This window comes from Colius striatus, chromosome Z (genome assembly GCF_028858725.1).
Source record: "Colius striatus isolate bColStr4 chromosome Z, bColStr4.1.hap1, whole genome shotgun sequence".
Classification (NCBI taxonomy): domain Eukaryota; kingdom Metazoa; phylum Chordata; class Aves; order Coliiformes; family Coliidae; genus Colius; species Colius striatus.
In genome coordinates this window covers 88,672,529-88,697,654 of record NC_084790.1, presented here as the reverse complement: position 1 = coordinate 88,697,654, position 25,126 = coordinate 88,672,529, and the positions used below count along the sequence as shown (strand labels likewise).

General features: G+C 50.7%; 1 protein-coding gene across 4 annotated transcripts in view; it reads right to left on the bottom strand.

Annotated features, from left to right (window-relative positions):
• The window catches only part of ZNF532 (zinc finger protein 532), a 48,531-nt gene extending 27,829 nt beyond the window's left edge, over positions 1-20,702 (bottom strand). For 3 of the 4 annotated variants that reach the window (XR_009820916.1, XM_062019130.1, XM_062019131.1), the window contains exons 1-3: positions 20,562-20,646; positions 18,805-18,915; positions 3,888-6,247 (exon numbers count right to left, since the gene is read on the bottom strand). Coding sequence is in view for 3 of the 4 variants with exons in the window: in XM_062019130.1 (XP_061875114.1) it covers positions 3,888-6,227 (2,340 nt within the window). In the remaining variant the exon portion in view is untranslated. Of the gene's footprint in view, positions 1-3,887; positions 6,248-18,804; positions 18,916-20,561 lie in introns of all 4 variants that reach the window. The other variant, XM_062019132.1, reaches the window with a different exon arrangement.
• Positions 20,703-25,126: the final 4,424 nt, after the last annotated feature.

The window sequence follows — 25,126 nt, the reverse complement described above, 5'->3', positions numbered from 1 at the left end:
CATGTTCTGCATTAGCATCACTGCCAGCCTTAAAAGCTTAGCAGGGAGCACAGAGGCATTTACTGTGCCTGAGGAATGCTCTGCCCGAGGTTAACTGTCTGGGAGATGCTGAACTATCACCCTGGCCAGAGCCTTGGTGACACTCTAAGTGCAGAATTCCCTTCAGACACTACAAACATGCACTTGAAATACCAAATGTTTGTCCTCAGTTGACCAAACACCAGCTCACACCCCTCAAGCTCAGCAGGACTGGTCTGGGATGTTAACTTTGTCTTCAGCTCAGGCTTAAAGGCGAAACCCCGACTAACCACAACTCTACTTAAAATGTGCTCACCACATTTACCTGGCTTTCTAAAGCCTATCTTCTGACAGGAACAAGCAGCAGGACGATGCTGGAGGAATCTGGAGAACTGAATTAGGTAAGAAAACAACAAAACAGAACTGCTTACACCAGCAGCAGAGGCACTGGGGTCTCCAGTCCCTCCAGAGCTGTTTGTCTGCAGCACTACCAAAGCAGATCAGGAGGCTGTGCCACACAACACTCCAGCCTCAGCTAAGCCTTGCTCCCTGGTGTGGCAACCAGCAGATCCACTGGTGACTCAGACTGACAGACATGCCAGCGATGCATCTGATTTTCCCTTTCGATGGGTGCAGTGTCTGACTGCAGCCGAATGCAGCAGAACCAGAGACTCTGCTGCGGCATTCTGGAATTCAGCACGTCTGCTTTCATTTTGGGCTTAAGGTGACATTAACCTCCACTCCTCTCATTCCAACCCACACCAAAATGAAGCACAGCTTGTGAAAACCACGACCTGCCTGCACTTAAAGTCAAAGCTTCAGAAAAAACAAAGGGTTAGAAGATAAAATGATGTAGGTGGAAAATAAAGAAACACTAGAACCATGAGTACGAAGGGAAATGAGCTCTGTGGTTCCACAGGAGCTACACACTCATGTCTGTAAATAAGGAAAACATTAATTAGCCCAGGCCTGATACATTTTTTTCCCCTGGTTAACTAGATGAGGGTTTTGCTCAGCCAAGAAACCTATCAGGGGTGGTCTCGTTCCCTTTAACAGGAACATCAATGGAAGTAAAACATCACAGAAAGGTAACGACTTTATAGGGAACACCTTTCCACCACTAGGGCTGTTTTGTTATCGTTTACTTTAAAAGAAACACTCTACCTGCATAACAGGAGCTTAAGGAGAACAAGAAGAAACAGCTACTTACTGCGTAGGCTCACTGAAAACAAAGGAGTGCACAATTTCCATTGCCAGAGCAATTAGGGAGGCTCTAGAAAGATCAGCAACCTGCAAATAGTAACTTCCCCCCCTCCTTTTTTTCCCCATATCCAAATGTTTATTTTTATTCTTTTTCCCTTCCTTCCAAAGTTAAAATATCCAATTAATGTGAATTTTCTGGCTTCTTCCCCGTAATAATGGCAGTTCTTCAACAAAAAAGCAGTCCCAAGCACGAAGATGGAAAGGAGAAGTCAGAGTACCTCTCATCCAAGCTTTCAAGGGGTAACATATGATGAAAAAGCATCAGAATAGACAATGGGCACCTAGAAAGAGTCCTTCTTCATCACACACTGCACTTGCAGCAATGCTTGGGACACAAAGCAGACAAAAAGATAACTAAGAAGGCAGGATGCATTGCTCTCACTTCTACGCTGGGCACCTCAGTAAAGCTGCAGCACTAGTGCAGGTAATGAAACACAACATACAGAACCAGAACAGAACTGGATGCTGCTGCTTGATATATGAATAGGACTAAAAAGAAGATTTAATTCTTTTTAGGAGGGTACTTCAACAAAGAACATTTAAAAGTATGTTTTGTAAGAGTGCTCTTTTAAACTGGAACAACACGCCAACAGCTGCTTTTCCTTCAGTGCTGTGCAGCAACAGGGCTTTCCTAAATCTGGAGATGCGTGGCCTAATGAGCAGGGGTCAAGGCCTTGTTCACACGTCAGCTCTTCCAACACAGTAAGTCTCCAACAAGAGACACAAACACACTGAGAGGCAGCAGACGATGCTGACCGCTTCCTGTACCTTCATGAGCTTTCCTCCCTGAACAGCACTATCTGTGATCTCTCCACCTAACTGCAGTTACACTTTGACATTCCATGAAGACCTCCAGTTGCCTTCCTGTAGTGACTCACCAGGGTAAAACAGCATCTCACAGGACATTCACAGAGAGCAAACTTGGCAGCAACGGGGCAAAAGCACCAGAGACAGCAGGAAAGGGCAAAAGGTATTCCAACCAATGTGTTTAGTTTACCTGTCTATACGCAGAAAGGGCCCCACAGAAAGTGAGCACATCAGCACAGCACATATCCATCTGTGTTGTTCTCTATTCTTTTTCACATCCTCTTCCTCCCAGCCTACTCTCAGTGTATTTGTCTCTCACCCACTTGCTTTACCTCGGTGCCTCCTTTAACAGCTTGGATTTTCTAGTACCAAAACCAACAGGCTTTGCACAAGGACTACTGGAACTTATCAAACCAAACAATATCTAATGGACCTAGTATGGGAAGAACGGGAGGTAAATCTTACACCAATAAGCAGCAGTAATGCAGTTAGCAAGAACCCAATTACTGTTATGTCGCTGGAGAGCTGGTGTGCAAAACACTCTGTGCCAGGCATCGGATCCTATTCAAAACTGTAGCAAGATCTAAGGATGGAACACATTCTGCTGACAAAAAGCTGACACAAATTTGCTTTGGGTAGGTCCATCTGCAGGGGCTTAGGCAACAGAGATTCACTCACGTGGCACTTCACTGTGAATCTAGGCAACTCCAGCCTAAGCCCACTTGCCAGTTAGACAGGCAGGAGCTGAGGCAGAGCCACACAATCCATACAGGCAGGATGACTTCCAACCTCTTCACACTGCTAGCTGTAGTGGCGGGCACAGCAGCCACAGAATGGGTCTTAACTTTGGCAAACAGATTCTGACAGGACCCTGTCTGTGCTTCTACCGCTAATGGATTGTCTCCTAACTGCAGGACCCAAACCCCTTTATCCTGTGCATCTCTGTGTGACCACTCCTGGGGCATTCCTGTCTCATCATGTCTGCAGGATTCAGCTTCCCACACAGCAAGAAGCCACGACACAAAGCTCAACTCAACGCTCTGAAACACACCAGAATCCCTTTTAATTGGCACACCCCAACAGAAATCTGTGTCACTTAACCAACAACCTTAACTCACATGGGACTATAAAATACATTGAACAGCGATTAACGTTGACTTTTATTGAATGGTGTGTTTCAGATTAGGCCACACACATCAGTAAAGAATTTGATAATGGTTTCTAAATTTAACTCATGGAAAACCAACACAAATAAACAAATGGTCACGCAGCAAGAAACGCATGCTAGTGAACACAGTTCAGCTCTGCCCCAGACAGGCCTGAAGAAAACAGCATGCATATCCTTCCAACACTGTCAGCGTGCCATTTGCCGGCTGGCTGGGGTCCCTGCAGGTGAGAGGGATGCCTCGCTCACTCATGGTGTTAATGCTAATGAGGGTGCCAATTAAGTGGATTCCACAGGACACTCAAATTCCAGCCACGCACAGAAAGAATCACTAAAAACTCTCAGCAAAGACCGTGACCAATTTCGGTGTTAACGATGTTCAGCTGCAAGAAAGCTAGTGCTAAATTTTAGCAGTAACAGTGTGAATTTTAGACTTTGGGGCCTAAAAACATTCTGAGAAAATTCTTACTGAAAAGGTGTTGACACTCACTACGTAAGTGCTTGCGGGATTTTTTTGTGGTTCTCGTTTGTACTTTTAATCACGGAGGTTCAGATAATTAACAGCTAAATGAAAGTAAAGACATATCCAAAGTCTCCTAGGCTTATATGGGAATGTAAACATATGATACTCTACTTGTCCACTTGTGTCTGCAGCCTGTTGGAAATGAGTTGCGAGAGATGTCTCGTCTTGGAAAACTTCGTTACACTCCAGACACTTTAGACTATGTCTACAGAGTTTGGACGGATCCTCGTCGAGGGGCATAGCTGGGATGACAGGCGTGCTGGCTGGGGCTGATATCACTGTCCCAGTTATGCCAGACTGGATCTTTGTGATGGCGTGTGTGCCAGCTCCTGTGGGGCTCTGGAGCGCAGACGTTGCAGTATTGCTGGAAGGAGACACTATCATTTGATCTGCTGGGACCGGTTTTAAGATCAAGTGTGAACACTGCATCACAACCCCTTTCTCCTTGTGTCCACGGGCGTGGGAAAGAAGGCTGCACTTATTGTAGAAAACTAGGTTCTTTGTACAGTGATTACACGTCACTTCAATGCGCACACTCCTCCGGTCGTAGTGCTGGGTCAGGCTCTTCTCCAGAGCGAACGAGTCGCCGCACTCCAAGCACTTGTAACCTCGCGTTGGCAACGTTATTCCGGCATTGGCAGGAGGACTGAGGTTTGGGATGTAAACTGGTACGGGATTGACGCTACTCAGCACCTTGTTGAATGCTTCCACCACGGAACTCTGCAGAGACGACACCACCTGGACTCGAGACACTTTCTTTGAAGGCTGCGAGGCTGCTGCAGAGATTATTGCCTGCTTTATTTGCTGCTGAGGTTTCGTTAGCACTTGGCGGAGTTCAGAGGTGGTTTGAGCACCTTGAGGCAGAAGATTAAGGTTGGCAAGATGGACAGTCTTTGGCACGAGTTTAGCACTGGCAAGGCTTGACGCTGGCACCACGACAGTCTGCTGCTGTATGGCATTGGCAGCTTTGATGATGGCGCTGCTGGCGCTCTGCACCGAGGCAGCAGAGATGACAGTGGCCTTCACCGTGGTGTTGTTCGCAAGCTTCAGGTTAATAACCTGTGAACCTGCTGTTTTAACCGCTGAAACAGGGAGAAAGGCTGTGGCCACAGGCTTGATGGTGACCTGTTTGGGTGCAAGTTCTGCAGACCCAACCGCATTGGTGACAACGGTGGACTGGAGAGGAGCTCTGGGAGGAGAGGAAAGAACAGCAGCAGAAGTTGGTGAGGTCAGGAGAGATGCCATGGAAGTCACCATGGAAGCAGTCTGCTCCAGCTTCTTACCCGAGTCCACGTCAACTTCTGGTAACACTCTCGTAACAGTTCTCTTGATCTCCCCAGAAGAAGTCTTGATGGTTTTTATGCGAACTTTAGGGATTGCTGGTGTTGACCCCGCAGGAGAACACGGAGACCCTTTGCTGCTGTTCTCACTTGACACACTCCTGGGGCTATCGGGTGATTTGACAGATGGCTTCTTAGCACCGTCAATGAGACTCTGAGACTCGGGTGATTTTTCAACAGCCCGAGGACTCCCACTCATCTCCTTCGGTAACGGGGAAGATTCTCCTGAATTAGACTGTAAATCTCTACTGGTATCTGTAGCTGCCTTTTTAGCACTCAGTGCTGCAATTGCAGCAATGCATGAAGAAAGCTTGGCTGATGACTTGGCTTTGGACTGTGAAATGCTGGCGAGGTTGGTTTCGCTTTTTTCAGCGCTCAGTTTTCCATCTAGCACCCTGTTCTCAAGCAGCTTCTCAGAACTCTCTTTCAGCAACTTGTCCTCCATTTTCCGAGCTTTAAAAGGCTCATAGACACTCAAATTCATGGAGTTTGTCTCTGTCTCTCTTTTAGCCACTTTATTTTTATCTATACTACTTGAAACTGGGATTCCAGATTTAATCAGTTTCTCCCCTCCAAGAACCTTTAGTTTGTCATATTCCTGCTGCGACACAGACCCTGCCAAGACATTAGCTCTGAAATTCGCACGCATCTCCTCTTTGTCCGGGGGGTCATCCACCTCGATCTTCTCATCATCATCGAACTCTTCAGCACTTGATATTGGGCTGAACTGGTTGAAAGCCGAATCCTTCATCACAGTCTCAGAAGCTGACCCATCGTCTTTAAGCAACTTCCCTTCATCCTTACTGAAACTCTCAAGAGCTGATGACGTTAGGAAGCCATTGTGCAGGCCATTGCCCGTGGAGTGGTGGCCATCCTTGTCCCCTCCTTCCGAAGAGTCGATGGTACGCACGTTCTTCACAATGACGCTCACACCAACGTCAGAGGATGACGGTGCATGAGAATCTTCATCTGTGTGAGCATTCTGCTTTATGTGGCTTTCATGGTCATCATGTCCAGATTCAATAGCTGCTTTTGGATCGACCATGTCTGGTATGTCAAAGGCTGCAAGGAGGTCATCGAAATCTGGGGTCTTCATATCCCCCATGGTCATGTATTTGACGGTGAGCAAATCTGTAGAATAAGCAGAAAGTCATCACCTCAGCATTTTGGGCTCTAATAGCAGAGTCTTACACAAAATAAGAGTATGCTGACATACACCATGCAAAGAGGTGTCGTTTCACTTCTGAAGCAGTACTTTCAGCAACCACACGTGACAGAACAGTGTTCCAGTGTGCGTGTACAGTCACATTGCAACACCAAGAGCTACAGTAACCCATCGGCCTCCCTGACTGTAACCTAGTCATTTCATTCTAGGCACCAATTTCTCTCCAGTGACTTTGTCCCTGTCCCCTCTCCTCACTCCCCTCTGTCACATGCACTACAATTACACCAAAATACCCCAGACCTTCGTGCAAATAACAGAGGGCAATTACAATTCCTCCCGAGTCCAGATTTGCCTTGACACTTGCACCGTCAACTTGTTTCTACCAACAGTTTAAGACTGTTGCACTGATTTATGGAAATATAAATCAAATTGCTTTATCAAGATGATGGAACAAGTGCCTCCTGGTATTCACACTAACAAGGGCCTGCTGTATCTACACTAATCCTGACGGGTGTCTCACCTACTTTAAAGATCTCACATAACAGAGATCCTGCAGTCTCCAGTGTCATTTTTTCCAGCCATTCACAATTTTTGCTGTTACCTGTTCCCCGCTGCCTCATCTCAACATGCAGTCTCAACACACATACTCGTGGCTCTATTCACGTGTCCTCCCTGCAACCACGCTTTACTCTGAGACCACTCTCTCCCTTCAGACTTCCCCTTTTCAGCCAAGAACAGATCTCTGGGGTTTCCTTTCCCCTCACAGATAACTTTCCAGATTCCGTTTATTTTATTTATCACTTGCCTCTGTTGTTGGGGTTTTTTCTTCCAGTTCCCAGACCAGATAAGTAACTCAAAACTGAAACTTTACAAATGCTGTGTGACAAAATCAGACCCCTGACTTTCGAGCATTTACATTCCACTGTGACATCTGCCATTTCCTACAGACATTTCAACAACAAGCAGAGATGTGCAGGGGGTCACTTGCAGAGGACTACAAAGACCAGCTGCAGAAAGCAGAGAAGGACGCTTTTCATTCTCTCTTGTAGCCATGCACAGGTATGACTTGTGCTGCTGGGACAGAGCTGCTTTTAATGCACTTTCATGGTTCAGTAACTATGAGTCCAAAGTGAAAAGATGCTTTACCAAGTAAGTGTTCTTGTCAGAAAGTGCTCATTTAGGAAGCATCCTGCCTGTCCTCTTGCCTTTGTATCGGCACTGAAGGACTGGAAGACGTTATTGTTACGTATCTCAGTGTTTTGTCTCCAGTATCAACTAACACTGGCCATCAGGGAACTGCAGTGTGCCCATCTGCAAGAGTGCTCCCCAAGCTCCTTGTACGAGCTCAGATAAGCAAGAAGCTACGTGCCCCACAGCACAAGGTCTGTTGGAAGCCACCTGCCAATGGGTTTGTGTCCTACCACTTCAGTAGCTGAAATCCCTCTCCTCCTTGAGCCCTGGAGTGTAACTGCTTGCTGCATGTTGAAATGAGAAAAACTACCCAAAACACATATATGTTTAAATAGATGTTTTTATACATGTCCCTCTGACTGTTCCTGAGAAAGATGCAACTGATGACTTTACTTTCTGAAGTAACTCGTGATTCCTTTACTTAACAACAGCATCTAGCAGCCTATTACCGTGAATGCCATCATCACTGCTTCTGTAAAGCAGATGGTTATGATTTATAGCTATTACACATAAGATGGTTTCATGATGCTGGGAGTTCTGGATTTAGCGTGCATTTGTTTAATTATAAAACTTAAACATCCATTTATGCAAAAGCAGGTTTCTGGCTCACATGCACCTACAACTGGTAACTGGGATAAAATGAACGTTGAAATTTAAGAGGCCAGACAGGTGACCAGTGCACTCAAGTCTCTTGCAGTATCATCACAAGCTAACTCACTGTGTTTGACACAAGGTAGTAGATACCTTCTGAAACCAAAGCAAGACAATTATTACATTTATGCACAGTGCTGCAGGCCTGGAGTTTAGTCCACTCCCTGTCTGAATGATTTCAAGTTCCTGTGAAAGGGCCACAATAACAAAGGTGATTATCTAATAAATACAATAGTACATACACATATCATGTCAAGACTACAAAGTTCTTGTAAGAATTAAATGGAAAATAATCCCAAGACCAAAGCACATCAAATCCATCTAAAACCAAAGGCTAAAAAAGCTGTAACTGACAGTTTTTCATGACTAAAGACACACAGGATTTGCCCTCTCATTGTACCTGTGTCCACAGGTGTCTTTTCACAAAGAGAACAAGAGAGTCTTCACAGAATCACAGAATGGTGGGGCTTGGAAGGAACCCCTAAAGATCATCTGTCCCAACTCCCTTGCCAAAGCAGGTCCCACATAGATCAAGTCTCACAGGAACGTGTCCAGGTGGGTTTGGAAACCTCCCAAGAAGGAACCTCCACACCCTCCCTGGGCAGCCTGGGCCAGGGCTCCCTCACTCAAACACTGAAACGGTTTGTCCTGATGTTTCAATGGAACTGTTTGTGTTCCAGCTTCATCCCATCACCCCTTGTCCTGTCACTGGATACAACAGAAAAAAAAGTGCTGCCCCAACCTCCTGACACCCACCAGTGAGATATTTGTCAATATTAATGAGCTCCCCCCTCAGTCTCCTCCAGACTGAACAGCCCCAGGTCCCGCAGCCTTTCCTCACAAGGAAGATGCTCCAGTGCCCTGAGCATCTTGCTGGCCCTGCACTGGCCTCTCTGCAGCACTTCCCTGTCCCTCTGCAGCTGGGGAGCCCACAACTGGACACAGGACTCCAGAGGAGGCCTCAGCAGATGTGGCAGAGCAGAGGGGGAGCAGAACCTCCCTGGCCCTGCTGCCCACACTCTGCTGGATGCCCCCAGGCTGCCATTGGCTTCTTGCCCACGAGGGCACGTTGCTGCTCATGGGCAGTTTATTATCAGCCAGCACTGCCAGGTCTGTCTCTGCAGAGCTGCTCTCCAGCAGGTCACCCTCAGCCTGGCCTGGGGCAGGGGGTTGTTCCTCCCCAGCTGCAGGACTCTGCCCTTGCCCTTGCTGAACCTCAGCAGGTTCCTGCTCTGTCTTCCAAGACTAAAACTTCATCTAATTACACACACTAGCATTTCATAAACATTTAGCAATAGCAATGAATTAGGTGAAGCCCCCCTTACACAGTACTTCATCCAAGTACGTTTAAGACTGTGTAGCAGAGGAGACACATTTGTTCTTCTGAGAGACTCGTCTGGCGATTTCCAGAAGAGGAAAATATCTCTAAAGAATTCAGTGGTTTGCAGAGGTAAGAGCATACATTTCTCCATAAAGAGAAAACCACATGAAGTTGCAATTGTCCTTCATGTGCATGCAAAAGGAACAACTTCCAGGGCCTGCCAGAGCATGAGGGTGCAGTGGGTTCTTCTGTATCAGTGACCCAGAACTACTGCTGCCCTCATGCAGAGTCTCTCCCATTCAAGCTCCAAGAGCAATCCAAGTTAAACACAAGAGGACAAAAGACATGGCCAGTCTCGATGAACAAGTAAGCAAGTTGTAACCTGGGTATTTTATTCATCTCTTCCTTTCCATTCTAGGATGCTGTTTTAAAATCCACTATATGAACTGTTTCTACAGCTGCCAGGCCTATGAAGCCACATTCCCCCCTCTGTTTTTCCTTTGAAACCCCTTAAGGACAAAACTCCACCTTATATCCAAGATTAGAATCAACTGTCACCTTGGCTGTCAGACAAGCTGTTAGTCTATTCCTTCTCTGGGCCAACACGATGCCTGTAAACAATTCAGAGCAGGAAATGAGGCAGGGGCCTCGCTCCCCAGGACACGCTGGTTTTCCAGGAACTGGAATTTCTTTGAGAAGTGCTTTCACAGTGCTGAGAGCGCAGCTCAGCGTGCCCAGAGACACAAGAGTATAAAAGCCTCGCGTCAGAGGGCTGCCACTCAGATCATCTTCAGGGCTGAGCTGGGAAACAGCTCACAAGGTGTGTAATCCTCGATGCCTTTCTCAGCCTGAACAAACAGAACCACCGTGCTCAGCCCTCACCTCCTCAGACACCTCTGTCCAACATTGACTGTTCTCTGTTCTAGTTTCCACACAGCAGAAACAAAATTCACCTCAAAACAGGGGAAGGCAAACTTTATGAAGAACAATGGACAACTGATACAATAAATTAAACCCTCCTAATCTCATTGGTACTCAAAGGGCGAGTTCTGAGATTTCCTCTACCCACAGTCCTTTCATTTCCAGATGATGGTCTCTCCCTTTGTAACGTTCCTTTTCCTTCCATGGATTAGTTCCATTTGCTGCTTCCACCTGCCTGTCTGCTGATGTTCACCAGGAGAATGTCAGGAGAAGGTGATTGCTCTTGCTGTAGGACTTGCAGCCTTTAGGGTGCTTGAATTACTCGAGGGAAGTCAATAAAGGAAATCAGTTTCTTTAAAAATTGAGCCATTACTTGGCTCACTGAGGAAAACACTGTGGCTATGGCCAACAGGAATTAAACAGCCAGCCATGCAGCAGGGAGACACAGTGCTTCTGCATTCTGGTGTTTTGGTGGTGGGTGATAGGACTTCTGTAAAGATGCCCCTCAGTATTCAAAACTTCAGATAGCAGGGTCTGAACATACCCAGTTCATACAGTGTCCACCCCATCTGTGCATCAGTACCTTACTGACGTGGAACTGTGAATTAAGTTCTGGAGGATAAACCAAGATCTTTTGGTTTGTGTTCATGTTTTCTCCAAAGCATGTGTTCATGCCCTTCTCCATTCCTCTTTGGAAATGCATCTCCTGACATGAGTGCTGCCCATGAACAGCGTGGACAGTATGACAGAGTCTGATGGGCGTCTGTGGAGCTGCTTTTGCTTGGTAGCAGGGGAGGGGGCCGCAGTGCTGTTCCAGTAAGCAGTTCTCAAAACATCCCCCAGGCTCTGAGCTGACCCAGCTCCAGCCTGGCCAGGACAGTCTGGCACCTCTGCCAGCACTGCTAATGGAGGGAAATCTGCAGTGGAAGAGGAGGTGGAGGACCCCACAGAGAAGGAAGGAGAAAGTCTCAGACCAGAGACCCCTCTGCAGCCCATGGCGAGAACACAGGCTGTACCCCTGCAATCCGTGGAGGGCAGTGGCAGGCCTGAGAAGCACCAGCAGCTCCGGGTGAGTGTGCCTGGGCGGGCAGAGACTGTGAGAGGAGGGGCCACGGCCTGCTGCAGAGCCTGCGAGACTCAGAGACCCACACGAGAGGCAGAGAGGAGCTGCAGTCCCTGGGATGAACACAGGTCTCACAAGAGGCAGAGAGGAGCTGCAGTCCCTGGGATGAACACAGGTCTCATGCAGAGCTGCCTGGCCTGTGAGGGACCCTGCGCAGAGCACAGGAGCTGTAGGGAAAGGACTGACTGAAACCCCCATCCCCTGCCGCCCTGAGCTGTTCAGTGGGAGGAGAGAAAGACACCAGGGTCAGGGCTCTGAGGGCAGGAAGAGGTCGGGGGAAAGGGGGCTGAAAGGGCTGGTTGTGCTCCTCCTCATTGTCCCATTCTGTGTTGTTTTCTGTTTGTTATGGCTTTGGTTGGTGTTAACATTTTTTCCCCAAGTCAGTACTCAGGTCTGTTTCACTCCGTAGCATAAGCAGTGACTGAGCCTTACTGTGTCAGGGAGTTCCAAAGGCCCTCAGTATTACTCTCTTCCCCATCCTGCCAGGAGAAGGAGGAGAGAGCAAGTGGCTGACCACGGTCTTTTGTTCCTGCCTCGATCTTAAACCACAACACACAGGTTTTAACCAAAGAAAGATACACCTTAATAGTTCACAGAATCCCCCAATGGTGGGAGTGGCAAGGGCCCTGCAGAGCTCATCCAGCCCAAGCCCCTGCTCAAGCTTCCTGCTCAGGGGGCACAGGAAGGTGTCCAGGGAGGTTTGGGAACCTCCCAAGAAGGAGCCTCCACACCCTCCCTGAAACACTGAAACAGTTTCTCCTCCTATTCCAGTAGCAATTCCTGTGTGCCAGCCTGTGTCCGTTAACCCTTGTCCTGACACTGGCCATTACAGAAGAAAGTGTCACCCCATTCTCACGCTACCTGCCCTTTAGGGATTGATCAGCATTGGTAAGGGCCCTCCTTGGTCTCCTCCAGACTAAACAGCTCCAGGTCCCGCAGCCTTTCCTCACAAGGAAGATGCTCCAGTGCCCTGAGCATCTTGCTGGCCCTGCACTGGCCTCTCTGCAGCAGTTCCCTGTCCCTCTGCAGCTGGGGAGCCCACAACTGGACACAGGACTCCAGAGGAGGCCTCAGCAGATGTGGCAGAGCAGAGGGGGAGCAGAACCTCCCTGGCCCTGCTGCCCACACTCTGCTGGATGCCCCCAGGCTGCCATTGGCTTCTTGCCCACGAGGGCACGTTGCTGCTCATGTTTATTTGCTGTTCTCAAACATCAGCCTAATACAGAAACCATGAGCAGTTCATTAGTTGTTCAACGTGTATTAGTAATTAAGAGTGATTAGCTTCTGATTATTCACTTTGAAAGCTAAGTGTCTGAAAGAAAAAAGCAATATGCTCATTCAACCACCAAATTCAACCAGGAAACAAGAACCACATCTCAAACCAGAACCTGGTGTGGTCTGAAATACTCAGGCAAGTAGGATACGTGAGAGGCCACTTTAACCACAACCAGCAGTGTCTACCACAGTCACATTGAACATGGGTTCCTTTCCGCTTATCAAAGGTCCCAGGCCTCCTCCTCTGCCAAAACTTGGGCAGATCCCTATCTTCAGAAATACAGCTTTCATTAAGAGGCTGCATTGATTTCCGAGGCTAAGGGAATTCATCTTTTACCATGCACACTCTATACAGGATCATGACAGTCTCTGTGTAAATGTCTGTGTGAAGTATGGGGTGGTTTACACCAAGGAACTTGCCATTTCAACAGCATCCACTGTATCTGCCTTAAAAAAAGGGGAAATCCAACTTGTCTCCCTGCTTGAGCCTCAATGTACAGAGGCCTGAGCCTCTCAGTGAGTAAGAGAAATCTGAGTTTGCACTTCAGGCTTTCTGAGTCAATATTCTACTGATTTTCTTCCTCCCTTCCCTCCCACGGAAACATTTCAGAGGGTATCAGCCCAGTACCGCAAGTATTAAAACCTTTAGCCTTTGTTTTTTCTAACAGTAACCTGGCAGTTTACAATCTCAAAAGAATCTCAGGATCTCTCCTTTACTAGCCACGAAAAGACTCCAACTGGCAGGTGACAGAGGCTTGGAACAGTGAGGCTGAAACGGATTTCTGGCTTTCCAGCTTCTTTGCTCAAAGCAGTGTCAGCGACAGGGGGAGCCTCAGCAGGGTCCAGGCAGGTACTTCCAAAGATGAAGACCCCAAAACCTCTCAAATCAACATGTTCCAGCGTTTCACAGCCCTCAGTACAAGCTTCAAACCATTAATCAGCATTCAGACCTACTCCGTCGCCTGCCTCACCATCCACACACATTGTCAGAGTGCACCGTCCCAGGGAAACAAGCTGTGGGGGCCTGTCCAGTGAGTGCCCACACACTGCTGCTGATCCAGAGCACGGCCCCAGCTCACGCCACAGGCAGGACAAACGTCTTGCAGCTGGGATGGGGTAAGAAGCTACACAAAGCTCAGCTAGTGGTCCTGGTCCACAGAGCTGTGGCCTGTTTCCACAACAGATGGTACCAGGTCACACTTGACTTTGATCTGCTTTGATGTAAGCTGTACAATTAACATACTTTAGCCTAGAAAAGGCTAGGATCTCATGAGGAGGGATCTCATAAACACTTGTAAGTAACTAAAGCATGGGTGTCAGAAGGATGGGGCAACACTTCCTTTTCTGTCATCTCTAGTGACAGGACACGGTGCAGTGACAAACGCTGGAACAGGGCGAGTTCCACTGAAACAGGAGAAGAAATCTGTTTGGTGCTGAGGTGAGGGAGCCCTGGCCCAGGCTGCCCAGGGAGGGTGTGGAGGCTCCTGCTCGGGAGGTTTCCAAACCCACTGGGACACACTCCTGTGTGACCTGGACTAGACAAGGTCCCTTTCAATCACCACCATTCTGTGATTCTATGATAGAAAACAAACAAACCCATTCCTCCACTCATTCTGCTTTTATTCATCTAGTTCTAGAATACCACAGAAGTCTGTTAATCACAGAGTCATTTCAGTTGGAAAAGCCCTTGAAGCTCCTGGAGTCCCAGTCCTCCCCTCATGCTGCCCAGACCACTAATCCCTGGCCCTCAGCACCTCAGCTCCACGGCTTTGGGATCCCTCCATGGCTGGCTCCCCCAGCTCCCTGGGCAGCCTGGCACAACGGCTGACGCCCCTCTCAGGGAAACAGTTCTGCCTCAGCTTCAATCTCAACCTGCCCTGGAGCAATTTGAGGCCATTTCCTCACACAAGTTTCCTTGGCTACACAAGTTGTTTTAAATTAGCAAATACATTTACAAGTATCTAAAGCGTGGGTGTCAGGAGGCTGGGACATCCCTTTTTTCTACTGTATGTAGCAACAGGACAAGGGGTGATGGGATGAAGCTGGAACACAAACAGTGCCATTTAAATACAAGAAAAAACTATTTCAGTGTTTGAGTGAGGGAGCCCTGGCCCAGGCTGCCCAGAGGGGTTGTGGAGGCTCCTTCCTTGGAAGGCTTCAAGACCAACCTAGACACGTTGCTGTGTGACCTGATCTAGGTGGGAGCTGCCTCTGCAGGGGGTTGGACTGGATGAGCTCTAAAGGTCCCTTCCAACCCCACCATGCTGTGATTCTATGATTCTATGAAATGCTGAAAACAAGCAACAACCCCACTGCAGTCAATGCATTACCAAGTGTACAGTGCTGATTTGCACAGAAGTGCACTCTGATTGCATTTGTTGACAGTATTTTTAACTTTCCAACTCAGTAGTTTCTTCCACACAAACTTCAGAAGTTCAACATCCCACACACTAGGAACGAAAACGATGGTGACAAACCACATTTGGGATGGCAGCAGATTGAAGGGATGGAGAAGAATCACAGATAACGAATGGCAGGGGCATGTTTGAAGTGTGTCACTACAACCTGGCACAGAGACAGACCCGTGTGTGGGCACACTGACTGCTCCTGGTGAACAGAACTGCCTGGGAGCATGACCCTCATCTCCACGCACAGAGTGCGGACAAAGCTGCAGCCAGACTAAAACCTGAGAGTTCATGTTGCCTCGTTTGCTGTTAATTCACACAGGCTAAACACTTTCCAAGCAGTTTTCCCATGTATTCGGGTTTAGAGCCTCTGAGACCTCTGCAGAGGAGTCTCAGCCACAGCCCTTCACGTGAGGGGCTGCCAAGGGCTACTCATGCTTATTGCTTAGATGAGGTTTGCACGCACGCCTGGATTACCAAGCCACGTCAAACCAACAACTAAGACATCCCTGAGTGGTTTTACAACTGTAAGCACGTTACCAAGCAGATCCATCCCTACAACTGAACATAAATCTAATGACAGATCCTTCTTCTCCGACCTGACAAAAGAGCTTAGTTATTACTTGATGATTCCTATGGCAGAGGAAGACACTTCTTGAAAACTTGTGTTGTCTTAAACAAATTTCCATGGGGCTTTTTTAACAGTCCAAACCTACAAGAATCACTTGTAGTTTATGACTCCTGGGAAGCCTCATCTTGTAGTCTGACTCCTCCAGTTCTGAACTTTCTCATTTTTTTGCTAAATGGATATCTCAGGTTCCCTTTGGGTAGGAGAAAACAGGAAGAGAAAGAGAAGGGGTATCTTCTGAAGCCTGTCCACGTCTTCTCATACCACCACTGAACTACCTGCAGCACAGTTTAAAGAGAACCATATGCGACCGGTTCAAAGTTCACTACGGTCAGCCTTTGGCTGGCAAAAAAGAACAGGGAAATTTCAACACATGAGCAAGGCACCTTCTTCCCTGCACCACGAGGAGCTGAACAGACTGTTTCTATCTACAGCTGGCTAAATGAAAATGACCTGCATTTACCCAGAGATCCAGTTCAGGTTTGGGGCCCAAAACCTCCTGAATTTCTCCTACGATGGAGCTGAATTCATGAAAAGCTGGTAAATCCCCACACTGTTTTTTTGCACTCCAGTTAACACTGAATGATAAAAAGTGGCTTAATTTTGTACTTCCATATGTACAATGGGCTGGGCTGGCGGCATGTGAATAATTCAGATGTGCAGCAATAACGAGCACAGTTTTGAGATTCCCAATCTAATGCAAATGTGAATCACACTCCAAATGGCACTTGCTTCCTGTCTATTTCCTTTAATGTACTTTCTTTTAAGTGGGTGGCAATTCTTGCTCAAAACCAGAGTGAAGCAGCTGCAGACAATCTCTGTGAGAGCACTTCAACCCAGGCAGGGCCTGCCCGTGCAACACGGGCAACAAGCAGGCCTTAAAACATTAGGGTCAGGTTTTGCTCTGTTTTAAGTACACTCTCTGCAATCTGTATGTGTATTTACATTTCCACACACACCCTTACTTCCCAGAAAACCAAAGTCACTTAACTCATTCAAAAGAGGCTTGGAACTTGATAAATCGTTACCCTTATTCTCGAGATGCAATATCTGAGACAAGCCTCAGTGCAAAATGAGATCAGGATTGCTGACACAGAGGACCAGCCCTCCAGCACCAAGCAGCATTTTCTGCTGGAAGGCTGGCCTACGTGCAGAATCAAAATCTCCCGGTGAAAGGTATTTACAAACATTATTAGTCTAAAAAAAACCCACCAACTCAGCAAGAACACTGCAGACTCCACCGTCTATCCAGGATTCTCACCTTGGAGCCTACAAAACCCCCTGCGGGCTCAAAAAACTCTTTTCTACAGATAAAAATCCTTAGTATGGATCACGTTCAAAACCCACACAAAACAGAGACGCTGAATTTGTGACAGTCCAAGAGTTCATCGTTTTAAAGCTGCTCACTATTCTGGTAGAAAGGAAGAAAAAAACAGAGCCTAAAAGGTGCCCTCACACAGCACATGAATTTTAGCTGACCCTTGGAAAAGAACATGCAGCAGCAACAGCAATAGACGCTGTTCCTACCATGCAACGAGAACCTGTTTGCAAGCATAGTTTTGCCACAGATGTCTACAGTCAAATGCAGGACCTCTGCACCCAAACTATGAAAAATACAAGATTAGCACAGTGATCTGTCAGGCATTTTGCTCCACCACACAAGCTATTTGCTGCCCTGTCAAATGTGAGAAACAACACATTGTAGCAGCATTTAAGCTCACAAAAACCATGATGTTAGGCTGAACATTAGTACACTGTTTTCACTTGTCCACAATTAATACCTAATTAATGCCCTACATAATGCCCTTGTCTTGTCACTCTCTGAGGCAGACACCCTGCCTGTCACCAGCCACCAAACAACTTACCCAACATCCACAACCTCTCAAGGCTTTAAAAACAGTCTACTTTATTCTGCTGAGCTGAGGAAAAGACCCTCATTTCACACCAGAACAGGACACTTTCAACGCTTTGTCTCCATATTTACCTTGATTGTAGGTTACCACACCAGCTGACACAGCCAGGACTGGTCAGATTTTAAAGCAAAATCACACTGGTTAAGAGTCTGGAGTTGCCGATTTCCTGTCAGAGGAAGTAGCAGTCCTAGCAAAAGAATCCCCAAGGCAAAACGTTTAGTGTTCCAATGTGTAAGCTCTAACAGCCTTTGTTCTTCCCTTTGCTACATTCATTACCCCTTTCTTCTCTCCCTGCCTCTGCCTCTCCCCGAGTCCTTCAGCTTTCACTGTAAGACACAAATGCCAGCTCAAATCCAAGCACACATTTATTTTTCAGACGAGAGAAGGAAAAAAAGAACCCCTGCTCTCCATTTTCCATGGCTTTGAGCTAGAAGCAGCCATCCCTCAGAGCTGATGCACTGCCCATCCGGTTGCCTGTTCTTATTTCATTATTGCACAATATTATAATTCATGCCACTAATAAACCACTGGAGCTCCATCAAATCTCTGAAATACATCTTTCCACCCAGCTGCTGAAAAATCCTCCCCGGGTTACAACAGTTTAAGATACACCATCCATAGTTGCTTATATGATTTTTTTCTGTGTAGGCTGCATCAAGGACACGTTTAACAGAAGCAAGCATTGGGTTCCCTCAGACACAGCCAAACAAACAACACTTAAAATAACCAGAGAGCAAACTCTGAGTGTGCAACGCTGTAACACAACACAGAACACTGCACTGCCATGTGGTCCACAATTTATGACTGGCACTCGAGAGGCCTGTTCTGATTCACTACACTGTGAAAAAAATATACATCTGGATACAAGATATTTCAACGAGAACACGGTATTTAAGCAAGGTACCAGTAAGCCTTTACAAATAATAGCTTTAATCCTATTAAAACTGGAGGATGTTAACAGCGTTTCTTCAGTAACACTGACAGAACTGCCTCCTTATTCGTGTTCCAAGTGTGCAAATAGGAGCCAGATTCACTTTTCACAGACATGTATCTTCATGCTATTGTTATGTTCATACTCAAAACACCACGTCTCACCTTGTGAACCTTGACCTTTGAAAGATTTTTTTTAGCCAATGCTCAGTTACGGCCACGGATGCGTTACCTCTGCAAATAGGAAAGGGTTAAAGGCAGCCCCAATCAATAGGCCTACAAGGAAAAAGGAAAAGAAGAAAAAACAGGGAGACCAAGTATGCCTTACAGCATCTTTGCAATGCTTTTATGCACAATTCCACAACAATCCTGCTTCCTTTCGGCCTTACAGACAGGCACGGCACCCCCCCACCACCCCTAAAGAAGAAAACCACAAGACAGCACCCTGTAAATAAAACAGCATGCAAAGCAGCATTCTTCAGTCACAAGCATAACTACAATTACAAATCATTCCATCAATTTTATTCAGTTTAGTTTTAAAATAGACTGCATAACCAGTGTCCCACCCTTGCAAAGCAAAAATAGTTTAATAAGGGTCATAAATCTCAGCTCCTGCCCATTCCTTAAGCATAAAAAGGCACGAAAAGCCAAAGTAATCTCAGTTACTGCAAATATGTACATTCACATACAGAATCCTTTATGACTATATTAGCCACATACCAGTGCTGTGTGTCTAAAGTGTGCATTCACATACTGTTTTGGGATGGTATCTTTCTGCAAGCTCCTCTGCTTTTGGCTGCCATGAAGGGAGGAAGCTATCCCACTGTAGTAGCTCAGTGACTGCATTGTGTTCAGGAGCTGATCTGCCTCAAACCAGTTCCAGCCGGTTCTGGTCACCCTACATAAAAAGCTATGGCAACCCTCGCTGAGTTGCCAACAAGTCCCTGAAAATCGCAGGGGCTGTTTTTGCCATGGCGGTGGGGACGGCCGCAGCCCTGTCCCCCTGCTCCCCTCGTGCCCGGCCCACGCAGCCCCCTTGCTCCCCAGTGCCACCCCACACGCTCCCTTCCTCTCCTCCCCCACTTACCTCCCACAACCTGGCTGAAAGCTGTGAGTGTGTGCGTGCCTGTCTGTAGCTAACAAAGAGACCGCAATAAAAATCCTCACAGGATCTCTCTTGCAGCACCAGGCAGGCTCGGCCACAGCACTGGGAGACAGGCTGCTAACCCAGGGCTGCTCCCCCCTCTCTGCTCCCCACAGCACAAGGGGTGGCTGCTGATACACGTCACATCGGCCCCCTCATGCCCACAGCCATGGGGTGGCCCACCAAGGTCTTCTCCCACCCTCCCTCCCCACTGCTCGCTGCATCTGGGGCCGCTCGAATGGCATTTTCTCTCCCCTGCACAGCCCTGCCACAAAGATTTCCCACACACGCGCCTCCCTCCCCTCAAGAAATCCATTTCCGCAGCAGCGAGATGCCTGCAAAACAGTTCCTTTGCCCCCTCCTCGCAACACCGGCTTGGCTGCTGAGCCGATCTTTTCTTTTTTTGCCCTTTTTTTTTGCTATGCAGCCATCCTCGAGGCACCGCAAGGCAGCCAGCGCAGCCCCCCCACGGCCCGGCTGCGGGGGAGGCCGAGGCTCGGCGCTGCGCAGCCCGCTCGGCTCCCACCCTGCGAACATGGCTGCTGCTGCTCCCAGCCCCTTGCTTGGTCCCACGTCTCCCTCCGGGGTAACTCCTCACCCAGGGTCGCAACTCCCCACGGGGCCAGGGCCCGTCCTGAGGGCAGCTCTGCGCCCGCTTCCGCCCGTGGCGGCTCCTGGCCCTCTCCCCCTGTTTGCCACCCGGGGCCTTGCTCCTGCCTGCCTGGCGCTCGCCCCGAATCCAGACATCATTCAGCCCGCTCCTGGTTTGGCTACTCACCCTCGCACTGGTACAACCAGAAACTACCTCCGCCTACGCTCCAAGCCCCATCCTCTGCGGGGTCTGCCGTGAGATGGCTCTTCAGCGAGGCTTTGCTCCCAGCCAGCACTGGGACACACCACCAGCCCCTCAGCTCTCCGGGCTGCACCTGTAACTGTTAGCAGAGGTCTTGGGCACAACCTTCACCCCCCCCCCCCCTTCCCCTGCGGAGACAGCTGAGATCTGGCACTTTCTCCACATCCCTCATCCCCACCCCATTCTGGGGAAAACGACCATGTTCTTCCGCTGCCTCGGCCCCGTCTTCCCCGCACGGGCGGCTGCGGCGGCCCTCCCTCAGCCCCGCCGGGCTGCTCCCGCCTCTGCGGGCCGCCGCGGCCCCGGGCACCGCGCTGACGGACCGCGGCCCCCTCCCCTCGGCGCGGCGCCCGCGTCCCCCCCCGCCCCCCGCCCCCGCCGGGCCCGCTCGCTCTGCGGCCCGGGCTCGGCCCTACCCGCGCGGGCTCTGCCGCCCCGGCCCCGGGGGCACAAACGGGCTCCGCTACGCGCGGGGGAGGCCGCGACCCCTGCGGCAGCGAGCGCGGGGGCCGGGGGAGGCGGAGGGACGGCGGCCTCCGAGCGATTATCCCTCCCAGCCGCTGCCCGCGCCGAGGGGCCGCGGGGCTCCGGCAGCCGGTCGCCTCGCAGCCGCCCTCAGCCCAGCCGAGCCGGCCGGGCCCGCGAGGCCGCCGCGCCGCAGCCCGGCCGCGCCGAGGCCTGCGCGCAGACGAGGCGGGAGCCGGGCCGGGAGGACGGCCATCCCCTCCGCATGCAACCTCCGCACCCCCATGCAAACACACCTGCTGCGGCCCCGCGGGCGGCCCGCGGCTCCGGGCCGCACCTCAGGCGGCCGCGGCTAGGGTCGGCGCGGCCACCCGCCCAGCGGCCTGGCTAAGAGATGGTGCAACATAATGGCAGGAGGCTCGGCGGGGCTGAGGCGGCGGCGGGGGTGGGGGGTGCCTCGGCTCGCACAGATCGCGGGGGGAGACGCTCCCGTGTGATTCCGTGTGAAACGGCTCCCTGGAGCGTGCCGGGGGCGGGGAGGGCTCCGCCGGCGCTGCGCCGGGGCCGGGGCCGGGCGGGTCGCGGCCTTCCCGCAGCCCGGCGCTGGGGGCGGGCGGCGGCTCCGCGCTGTGCCGCAGCGCCCGGCCGGCCGCGGAACCCGCGCCGAGGGGCAGCCGCCGCGGCTGACACCAGCAGAGCGGGCGGGACGCGCGGCTCGGCGGCCGCGATGGGGCCCGTTCCCTGCACACGCTGCCGGGCCTCAGCCCGCCTAGCGCACTGCAGCGGTTCAAGCCGCAGCCGGGAGCTTCGACGCTGTCACAGCTCACGTAGACAGGCTAGCGGGAGCCATTGCGTCCCTCCGCAGCCAGTTTGACGATCTGAGCTCTCCCGCGACCACATGCAGTTGGTAACAGGCTTCTGCTTGCGGCGGAGCAAACGGGCGTGACGGCCGTGGTTAAACACGGCGCTTTGTGCCGTGGCACGGTGTGTTCGACAGGTGCGGCGCGGTGCTGGAACCGAGCGTTTTCCTTGTGAATCACTATTGAATCACAGAATCACTTCAGCTGGGAAAGACATTAGTTCATCTGCTTCCCCCTTCCCCTCACCCTGCCCAGCCCAGCACTACCCCAGGGCCCTCAGCACCTCAGCCCCACGGCTTTGGGATCCCTCCAGGGCTGGGTACTGCCCCAGCTCCCTGGGCAGCCTGGCACAGGGGCTCACACCCCTCTCAGGGACACAGTTCTGCCTCAGGTCCAACCTCAGCCTCCCCTGGGGCAACTCCAGCCCCTTTCCTCTTGTCCTGTCATTCATTGCTGGGGAGCAGAGCCCGACCCCCAGCTCCCTGCAGCCTCCTGTCAGGGAGTGTCAGAGAGTGCTGCTGTGTGCCCTCAGCCTCCTCTTCTCCAGGCTCAACACCCCCATTCCCTCAGCCCCTGACCAGCCCCTTGTGCTCCAGCCCCTTCCCCAGCTCTGTGCCCGGCTCTGGCCACGCTGCAGCCCCTCAGTGTCCCTGTGGCAGTGAGTGAGGGGCCCAGCACTGACACAGCCCTGGAGCTGCAGCCTCCCCAGGGCCCAGCACAGGGGACAATCCCTGCCCTGCTCCTGCTGCCACCCCAGAGCTGATCCCAGCCAGGATGTACCACACTAAAGGCTTTAGGTATATACCACCTGTCTCAAGTCTATGCAATACGCTTGGTTTTTTATACACTACACAGACAATAACTGCACATTCTGGTTGTAATAATCATGTTTTATTAACACCTTTTCCAAGCACTTTGGTAAGACAGCGGTGTCAGAAAGGCTGGCTGCCTGCGCACTGCTGCCACTGGATGTGTCCCAGCAGGTGCCCAGCCCTGCCGCTCACATCCCAGCACACTGCACCATGGGCCAGTTCTAACTTGTTCCAGGCTACTGAAACAACAGCAAGCTGCTCTGCTGCCAGCTGCAACAATCACCAAATCACAGAATCTGGAGCGTTGGAAGGGACCTGCAAAGCTCATCCAGTGCAACCCCCTGCCAGAGCAGCACCACCTAGAGCAGGGCACACAGGGACTCATCCAGCTGGGGTTGAATGTCTCCAGAGAAGGAGCCTCCACAGCCCATCTGGGCAGCCCCTGCCAGTGCTCCCTCACCTCAACAGGGAACAAGTTTGTCCTTGTGTTGGCTTTGGAACCTCTTCTGTTCCAGCTTGTCCCCATTGCCCCTTGTCCTGTCATTGGCCATCACTGAGCACAGCCTGGCTCCAGCCTCCTCACACCCACCCTTGATGGGTCTGTAACATGAATGAGGTCACCCCTCAGTCTCTTCTCCAAGCTGCAGAGCCCCAGCTCCCTCAGCCTTTCCTCACAAGGCAGATGCTCCACTCCATCACCTCTGTGTCCCTGCACTGAGCTCTCTCCAGCAGCTCCCTGTCCTTCTGCAACTGAGGGGCCCAGAGCTGGACCCAGTATTCCAGACATGAGCCTGGCAAGTTTACAGAATCTGAATATCATAAATGGATTTGGTGATTTATATAAAAAATAAATGGGTTTGTGTTGGCTGGGTTTAGTGTTCAAGAGCAGCCCTGAAGCTCAGCTTGCAGAAGCCGAGGGCTCATCCTGCCACTGACCTGCAGCATTAGGCTGTTGGTAATTGTCACACCCCGTTTCTCACTGATTGGCACTGGCTTGGTTCAAGAACTGCAGTCTGCTTCCTCTCATTGCATTTCTGTGTCAGCTTGCACAACAGTGTAAAGAAGATGGCAGCTGCTGCTGCTGCTTCTGTGTTAATGTCCACAATGCTAATTGGTTTCACAGTGTGGCACAGAAGTCCTTGTGCATGATGCCTTCCAGACAGATTTACTTGTTTTCTTTCCAGCCAGGTGTCCCTGACATCTCCATGGCAGAAAAAGTCTGTCACACCAAGTGTGTGAGTTTCCAGGCACGAAGGGAACTGTAGGTATGGTTCAGGAGCGGTGCCAGGCTGCTCACTCCTCTGCAGCCGCGTTTGAGTTCAAACACACCGAGCAGGTGGCTGCAGTGCAAGCGTCCCTGTGCTGTCCCCCTGCCTGGTGAGGGGCCTTGGGAGGTTTTCTCAGCATGCTGACGTCCTAAATCTGAGGTTTAGTCCTTAAATCACCTGAAGAGTGTTGTGCTTCTGCGGGTGAAGCTGTTCCAGTTTGCTGTTGGGGAGGCAGCAAGAGATTTGAGGTTCCTGCAGCATTTCCAGAGGCAGGAACTGGAGCCCCTCTCTTTACCCCTTCTTGGCAGCTGGGGCTGGACAGAGGCATAACTGCTGCAGTGCTCCAGGAGGGTTTTGGTTCCCCACAGCGCTGACTCTCCATCAGAAGTCACTTCCCGAGCACCCTGCAGCCGCTGGAAGTGGGACAGCGAGGCGCCTCCGTGCTGGGGAAGGAGCTGCCCGAGGCCCGTGGGCTGCAGCACCCGAGCACCTGCAGCTGACAGCCCAGATGAGACAAGGACCTGCTCCTGTGCCTTGGGGCACAAACGTGCCCCTCAGCCCTGCACAGACACTGTGTCACCCTCAGGGCCCGTGGCAGCAGGAGCTTCTCTCTGCACTCTGGGTTCCGTTTGCTGCCGTGCTTTTGCCGTGGCCAGGAGCAAAGCTGCTGGCACTGCTGTCCCCAGAGCTGCAGGGAGCCTTGCTCAAGACAGACCTTCCACTTTGCCTCCAGGACAGCACTGAGATGGGATCTGTGCTGTCAGAGGAGCGAGCCTCGCTGCTGGGTCACATTCCCTCTCTGGGAGCTGAGAACCTTTAACCCCACCTTTTCCTGCTCCTGCGGCACAGCCTGCTGATGAACACAGCCAGAAGCACAGCCCACTGTTCCCAGCCCTCAGCCCACTGTTCCCAGCCCTCAGCCCACTGTTCCCAGCCCTCAGCCTCCTGTTCCCAGCCCTCAGCCCACTGTTCCCAGCCCTCAGCCTCCTCTTCCCAATCCTCAGCCCCTGTTCTCAACCCTCAGCCTCCTGTTCCCAGCCCTCAGCCCTGTTTCCAGCCCTCAGCCTCCTGTTCCCAGCCCTCAG